We start from the raw sequence: 8,515 nt of genomic DNA on the forward strand, positions 1-8,515 counted from the left end.
TGCTGGTAAAATATGCGCTCACCGGCCAAAAAATGACAGTAATCTATAGAGTGCCACAGGGATGACCTTCTTCTGTAGGCCAGTGTGGAAGTTAGCATTGCCCTTGTTCCCTCGTCAAAAAGCCTATGGGATTTTTCCATTGGGTTTTGGATCATTGCAGAAAATAAGCTCTGCAGTAAACAAATGTTTATGATACTTTGCACAGGAAGATAATCTCCACATATGAATACCACTTTCAGGATTTTTGATACCTACATGGGTTCACCAGAAGTAAAAGGCTAATGTAAGGCTATGAACAAGCTACACTACAGTAACATGATTTAACATTGCCACCACAACAAGCCGTATTCAGCGCGATTCATCTTGATGACATTTTGTTGTCTCGTTTAGCCAATTGTTAGCAGCTGCCTTTTTTAAGACACATAAAAGCTTCAAAGTTCAATGTGCGGTATGTACTGACTGAACAAACTGTTAACCTTATGCCTTATTTCAGGCATCTAACCAGCAACCCATTCAAAACACCCATTGACTTTGAGACAAGGGAACTGTGAGTGCTGAAACGCAAACTAATTTTCAGGTTCAGGACTAATTCTTGGGGTACTCTGTTGAAGCCACAGTGGCAAGTGGACCACAATGCTCATATCCAACCCTGGTTAATACCTTGATTCAACTAGGATTTAGGATACTTTAGGATAGTAACTAGGAGAATTTTGCATTAACGTCAAGTATTCCTTTGGAAGAAGCTCTAAAAGAATACTTTTTTTTTTTACCCAAAATGATGTAATATAACTTGGGATTGACAAAGAGGGTCGTGGTCATGGTTGGTGTAATGATACACATGGTATGCACTGAAAGGTCTGACTACACAATGTAGGTGAGAAGCAACAGAGAAAAAAAATGGTGTAATATTCAATAGCAACAAATTTCCTTTAAGGTGCTTTTGCAGGTAGGGTTGCATCAGTATAAGAGTTTCATGGTAGGATAGCATTTCAGAAAACATTGCAGTATTACAGAATTCTGATTATTTTCAGTTAGACTGACCCATCTAGGAATGAAAACAGAAGGGTTAGATTTAGTTGAAGAAATGCATCACTATAATTAAGACTGGAAGCCATTTTTAATGAAAGTATGAGTAAAAGTCTCTTTTGGAAAAAAAAAAAACTATACTGAAGATGAGATTCTCCGTCCAGATGCATTTTTTTCAATATCCTAGATAAGTGAATGTACGTGATATGACAATCTTTCATACCAGGGTATATCTTAAAACTGGTATATTGCAAACCTATTTGCAGGTATACTGGATGGCTGTGATAAGTCGGCACAAAATAGAGACTGGTTTAATGACTAATAGGATGATTAAACAGTTCAACCCATCAACGATGTGATACAACTGCCAAAACTACTGGATTTGTCTAACAGAGAGTGCAGTTAAAACATATCCCGGGAGGAAGAGGGGATGATCTTAAAGAAAGGATGACACTGTCTTGGGGTAGGGAAACTGGGTTGGAAGAGAAGGGGGAAAGACAGATGAAGGGGTGGAGGGAATGATCAGAGGGGTGCCAGACACAAAGAGGCCAGGCCATGGCCGGTGGCACGCGATGGGCAGATTAACCAGCGTTTCCTCCCCTAACTGAAGCATTAGGACACCTGACTGAGTCCCGCCAATGGCAGCCAGCCAAGGATTTGTGGGGGGGGAGACAAGCTGGGGCTCGCCTTTCAACACTCAGGCTCTTCAACAACACAAAGAGGGGTGGGGTGGTGTTCGCGGGGGGAAAAAATAGGGGGTGATGGGCTGGTGGCTTGGAGTTGGGAGGGGGGGGCTACAAGCCTTGCCCCTCACCATCTGCTGCCCAGGCTAAGTGAGGACAGGGGTAGGGCCAGAGTGCAGGGTGGAGTATGTGAGCACGTGCACGGAAAACACACGTGTATCTGCGTGCACGCACCTGTTAGTGTGTCAGTGGGTGGGTGGGTGAGTGGAATGGCAGATGGACAGGGCATACTCTTGGCACCAGAGCCTCGATGTTAGTCATCCTACGTTAAGGAGTGTCCCCCTTCCCCCACATTCCTAACCCCTGCTACCTAATCCACAGTGCCAGCCAATTCTTTATGTTTTGCTCAGTTTGATTAAGACATCCATGATTAGAGACATTATGGGCTGGGTGAGAGGGTGTGTGTCTGTGTGTGAACCGCTTATCCATGCGGCTGTTTACTGTAATCAAAGCCAAACAGACGCAGACCCTTTTGCCCCCACACCACTTAGCAATATCTGCTATTTTAACATTATATCAGTCACTAATCCTATTTTTTCCATTTCCTTCTTTTGTGAGAGTGATGCAAAAATGCGGATAAGAGAAGGGAAAAAAAAACAAAATGCTACAAGATCAAATATTTATGTACACAAACACACAACTGCTGCCCCAAACAAACTACCCTGTCTCACACATCCTCATACAGTATTTGACACAATTTCCCCCCCATGCCGTGTGTTTATCTGCACATTATCAGTGAGCTATTTCCCCCTGTAAAAAAAAAAAAAAGGGGGTCAGAGCAGCAGACAGTTCAGTCTTGCTGAGCAGTAATCTGAAAATGCCTGTAATCCTCCATGCAGAGCCCTTCTGGAGACCGTGGTTGTAGTGCGGAGAGGTGTAGCCTCGTCTCCGTTTAGCAGCCATGTGTCTGACCAAGCTTGACACGCAACCGGAGCCTTACAGCTGCCAGGACACACACTGAGAGATGAGGCACAGTAAAGCTGCCCCGGTCACTCACTGGAATAATTATGCCATTTTTCGCCCTATACAATGCAGCGTGAGTGCAGGTCACTGAACTTATTCAGCTCAGTGTTAGAACAAGTGGCATCTCTGGGAGCCAATGAAACCATTGGTTTATGAGCATAAATGCAGGGTGTGGACAGGATATTAATAAGCTCCATTTCTGAAACACACTACACTGTTCAGTGATAACTGTTTACTTGTCAACAAGAATCAGTCAGTAATTAGGTGGGTGACACTTCTTTTGAGTAAGCACACGTAAATTTTTCCAAGGGATTTCTGTAACGACGAAGTGGCACTGAAGTTCCTGAAATAAACAGCAAATTATTAGTTAGACAATTTCCACGCGGACAAATGCACTGGAGCTTAAAAATAAGAGCACAGTTTCATTTGTATGGGGCTATTAAGTGCCCTTTATTCTGAGAGCGTTAGGCACCACCTTAAATATAAACTTGCCTTAGGTTCAGAGCTGAAAACACATGGCTCGCTGTCAACAGTGTGGCTTCTGTTGCACGATGTACGTCCCAGCTGCATATCCAGGATGTAGTTTATTCCTGCGACCACCTACACGAAACAGCAGGGCTCATTAAAAGTCATGTTTATGGTATAAAATTTACGTTGATTCCAGTACCGTGGTTTCGTTAGGCCTCTGTGTCTGAGGCTTCAGTACCAAATGTAGATCCATAGCTCCAGATCTGAAAATGTAGCGTTGGCTATATATATTTTTCAATATAAAAATTGGCCTAATAATAATTTAAAAAAAAAAAAACAACAGCCCTGGATCCAATTGGTCATTCCATTCATAATTGTATTTGAGTAAATGTACTTACTACCTTTCCACCTCTATAACCACAAATACTTACATTTAACTATTTTACAGCTCTAGTCAATACATTATGGATCAAATTACGTTTTAAGGAACAAATTCAGAATCCTACCTGATGTTGTTCAATCCAATCATAATTTCTGATATCACAGTTTCTACTATAAATGGTGTCACTTTAGCAAACACATCCTTCAATAGTTAAAGAGAAAAATGCTTAAAATTTCAAGTTTTCTGTAGATTGCGTGAAAAAAAATCTGATAAATATTTTTTGAAATTTTCATTAACCCCACCCCACCTCACACCCCAACCCCCAAAAAAAGGAAAATTACAAAGAAATTAAAAAAAAAAAAAAAAAGAAATACAAAAATTTTGATGTTACATTAATGTGATCTAATGTATTACACGCAACACATTTCCATGATTTTTACTAGTTCTATGACTTTTCTGGCCTGGAAAACGTAATTTTTCCATGACCATGGGACAACATGTTTTTATGGGTAAATTAAGTGCCAGGATGCATGAAAAACATGAACATTAAACGTATCCTCATCGTGAAAAACAAACAAACAAACAAACAAAAACAGAGAAGCATCCCCCTGGACCCTCCTACTGAGGTCTGGGCTAAGCCCCCAATGTCTTCAAATCCTAGAAACGCCCCCACTACAGAATTAAGTTTTACCTGCATTTTAGCCGATGTTACGTTGACAATTTTGTAAGCAAACTGATCTTCTACGTTGGCTTTGTTGAATTCAACCACAGCAAACCGTGCTGCAGTTAAAACCTTGCTGCTGTTAACCGGGACCTCGAGTGGCTGACCGGTCATTACTTGTCCGGTGGTTTCAAAGCGACCGGCCGAAACAAAAACTAAAATACAAAACCAGGCGGACATCCCGAATCCAACAAGTTGTTTTGAGGTCGCTAAAGGGAGTCCAAGTTATCGTTTCTGGGTGGCTGAGTCCGCGTTCAGAGTCCGGTTAAAACACACCAGCTAGAAACTCACACCTGCCTCCCATCTGCTGATTAAAATATGAATGTCCGAACTTCCGTTTCGCACGAGTGAAAAAATAAAATACACAAAGTTAAAAGTTTGGGAATAGGTCTTATTTAGTAATTAAGAGAAATACAGCAACGTTTCGGCGACCAGTGAACTTTTTTTCAGGCAACATGAACAATAATCACATGAAAATACATCATTAAACGCAGGTGTGACCTCATTTGATCATTAAGACAGCATGATTGTTCATTTTTGTCAGCCCAATACAAGCCTAAATTTAATGGGAATAATCATTTTAAGGCTGAAATAAAATAAAATACTACATTCGCAACAATAATATCATTGTTTCATAACCCTATATTTTTAAACCTCATTTCAAAAATAAAATTCCACACTTTAATATCAAAATATAGTTATAAATATACGGATAGAAAAATCACAGGTGTCTACTCTCTTTTATTTACATAAGAGGTGTTGGCAAATGTTTTTCTGAAGCCAAATAATTAAGATGAATGAAGGACACCTGTGTGTGATCAAGTGATTTTACTTAAGTATAAATACCAACATGTAGAAATACTCTCTTACAAGTTAGAGTCTAGCATTCAAAATTTTACTTAGTTGAAAGTACAAAAGTACTGGCTTCAAAATATACTTAAAGTACCAAAAGTAAAAGTACTCTCTATACAAGGGATGGCCATTTTAAATGAATATATTACTGGATTAGGATTATTGATGCATTCATTACTTTAGTGTTGCAGCTGGTTAAGGCAGAACTTATTTATTTATTTTATTAACTTCTGGGTATCTATATCTTATGTGGTATCTTAAAATAATACATCATAATTTATTAGTTGATTTATATTTTTCATTAACAACATACATCCACAGTTAACTTAAGCTCTCAAATAAATGCAGCAGAGGAAAAAGTACAATATTTACCCCCCAAATTTAAAGCAGTAGAGGTGTAAAGTAGCATAAAATGAAAATGGTAGTATTAAGTATGAGTACCTCAATTTTGCACTTAAAAACAGAACTTGAGTAAATGTACTTAGTTACTTTCCAGCACTGCTTACAATCCAGCAGCAGGCAAGAGCATTTAATGGAAAAATATAAAATGAAGCCAGAGGAATATTCTAAAACATTACATAACAAGGCTACTGAAAGTATCAGTGGGGGGAATGATATAACAAAATTCCCAGGACATTTGATATCACTTGAAATATGGATATTTAATAGCACTGCTGTATCTGTCTTGAGCAGACCGTCCTCAAAAAAAATTTGAATCTGTGTGAAAAGGGCACTTATGCGGCAGGCCACCACAAGGCCTACACTGACGTTTTAACAGGCTACAAAATCATCATACTTACATAATGTAATATTTGGAGTAAGCTAAACTCTGCACATTAACAGAAGAAAACTATCCATGCTATGAAGCCTGCTGGTTGCAGCGTCACGCTGTGAGGATGCTTCTCTGCAGCAGGCCCTCAGGGCTCGTGAAGGTAGAGGGTCAAATAAATGCAGTGGAATGCAGATACTGGATGGAGGCCTGCTTCAGTCTGTAATACATTATTTTTTAACAAGACAACAACCCCAAACATTAAGCCAAAAGACAGTTTAGATGTCAATATGTTTAAAAATTTGTGTCAAGACTTGAAAATGGCCATTTACTCCCAAATGCAACTTTTAATAGTGCTTGAGCAGACGCATGGTAAAACCGCAGATTCATCCCTATGCAATCAAGCCTGTGACTGCTGCCAAAAGGGACCTCTAATATTAAATTGAATTCATTATCCAGTCAGTTATTTTGTTTTACATTTGTCCTAACAATTTAAAGATATCTGATATAAATGGCTTTTAATTAAGCAAAAAATAAAAAAAAAATAAAAAAAGAAAAAGAAAAATACATCTTTAAAAAACAATTCTTCCACTGGTTATGTTCAAAACAAATATGCTAAAATCAAGGGATGGTGAATACATTTTTAGGTAGCGTTTTTAATTTTTTTTTTTAGAGTTCTTATTTTGTAATTTAGGATCTTGATTTCTTTCTGAGCTGCCAATTTCTGTACCTCCCAGTAACACACATCACTCTTGAGAAAGGTTACAAGAAATGTGTAAATATCACAGCCTCTAAAATGAATGGGAATAAGCATCAGATAAGATTAACAACTCAGATTTACATCTTGTCTAGTTTTAATCACTGAATTCAAATTTGAGCGACAGCAAGTTTAACAAGTTTCTGAAGGATTGTTTGGATTATGAATTGACAGTTGTTGTACATACAACAAAAAAGGGTCTGTTTTCATCTATTCTGGCTAGATTTTTGACTTGTGTCTTTGTAAATTGTATCACGTAATATTCTGTGGGTTCTATGTTAGTTGCATTCAAATGTCGAGTAACGTCCTGAGCTCAAATTTGCAGAGTCACGCTGATGAGAAGAGCCAGGCAGCAGCGGTGGGCAAAGCAGGAGAAGCATGGTGCTGCTGGATGGGCAGTGGGCTCTGCAAGACACAGGAAGAAATGGGGATTACTGGAAAGGAAGCAATTACAGAGTATATTCTTTGGATGTTTTTCATGTTAAAAATTCAAAATATTCCTTTGTTGCACTTGAAAGCATTTGTTATCCAGAATCCTGACGCATTGTGTAGCGTGGGTGGGAGACAGAATACTGAAGGTGGGTGCAAGTTTCTGTTTGTTTTTGTGTGCTTGGAAGGTATCTCTTCATGACCAGTATGGACAGGAGGAATAATCACAATATGGCTGAAACTAATGATTATGCTCATAACTCTAGGGATGATTTTCTTAATTAATATGTGAATAGTTTATAATGTTAAAATAATTAAGGATATAGGAAAGATTTAGCCAACAAAGCCTCACATCTGAAAAGCTAAAACCGAAGAAGGTTTTGCATTTTTAATTTTGCTTGATAAACACTAAATGATTAATTGGTTATTAAAATGGCCGCAGAATCATTTTCTGTCAAACAACTAATCAGTTAATGGACCAGTTCTAAATTACAGCAGCTAACAGCACTTTATATTAACATACGGGTATACAAATATTGTTTAAAGATAGAAATATCTAACATCATCCTTGAATAAGCCTCTTTACAGAACCTGCAATTACAAAAACCTTTTCGATTTTCTTTTGTTGTTCACTTGTAATGTAACTCTTTGTCCTCTCTAGCGTCTCACTGTTTGACCTGTATATGTTGATGAATATTCCCTTAAGTTTTTAAAAAGTGCAGCTGATTGTTGAAAAAATTCTTGTAGAAAGTACAGTTTCCAGAAATACAAAATATGGTGTCACAGACAAACACACATTGATAGACACTGTACTGTTCATGAGGTAAAAAATCTTCATTATATGAAGGTGCTACCATTAAAAATACTCTGTATTTTACTGTTTCAATAACCATGGTTTGGTTTCAATTAATTGCAGAAACAAGCAGACGAATAACTCATGTAGCTAACTAAATTTAAGGACTTTGTCAGGATTGTTGACAGTAAACAACAATGACAGGTCACTGCATAAGAGCAGCTGGGGGGAAAAGTAGCCTATTACACGGGTATGTGTAACAATACCACACACACAATTACAGGTAAAAGACTAAAGTATTACTTCAATAAAAATACTACAGCATTATCAACAAAGTAAATGTATCAATCAAAATTTACAATCTGATTTTGCATGCAAAACTATTCAGTTTTGAAATAATTAACTTGTAAATATAGCTATGTAAAAAGTAACGCCACAGTATTTCACTCTGACATGTAGTGAAGTAACGTAATAAAACGGTCAAAAATAGTACAATAAGTAACTAAAATATTGTAGTAGCGACAGCAGCACATAAGCACAAAGAGTAACATAACTGCGACAAATTACAAAATATTTATCTCTTCAACGAATTTGTTTTTAAGCTAAAAAAAA

The 8,515-nt window shown here is 37.9% G+C and overlaps 1 protein-coding gene across 1 annotated transcript; it reads right to left on the minus strand.

The window, feature by feature from the left end:
• Positions 1 to 2,389: 2,389 nt before the first annotated feature.
• On the minus strand, positions 2,390 to 4,619 carry LOC121954926 (cystatin-like). Its single transcript, XM_042502671.1, has 3 exons — positions 4,274 to 4,619; positions 3,225 to 3,332; positions 2,390 to 3,075 (listed from the first exon to the last, which is right to left on the minus strand). The coding sequence occupies exons 1-3, from the start codon at positions 4,481 to 4,483 to the stop codon at positions 2,986 to 2,988; spliced, it is 408 nt and encodes a 135-aa protein (XP_042358605.1). The 5' UTR covers positions 4,484 to 4,619; the 3' UTR covers positions 2,390 to 2,985.
• Positions 4,620 to 8,515: the final 3,896 nt, after the last annotated feature.

The sequence above is a fragment of the Plectropomus leopardus genome, chromosome 15 (assembly GCF_008729295.1).
Source record: "Plectropomus leopardus isolate mb chromosome 15, YSFRI_Pleo_2.0, whole genome shotgun sequence".
Lineage (NCBI taxonomy): Eukaryota > Metazoa > Chordata > Actinopteri > Perciformes > Serranidae > Plectropomus > Plectropomus leopardus.

Bases quoted from the DNA above. Each gene is read 5' to 3' on its own strand.
- LOC121954926 (XM_042502671.1), bottom strand. From the start codon at position 4,483: ATGTCCGCCTGGTTTTGTATTTTAGTTTTTGTTTCGGCCGGTCGCTTT. The intron at 3,333-4,273 runs GTAAAACTTAAT...TGTTTCGTGTAG, and splicing joins TAACATCGGCTAAAATGCAG to GTGGTCGCAGGAATAAACTA. The intron at 3,076-3,224 runs GCAAGTTTATAT...TGTTTATTTCAG, and splicing joins TTTTCAGCTCTGAACCTAAG to GAACTTCAGTGCCACTTCGT.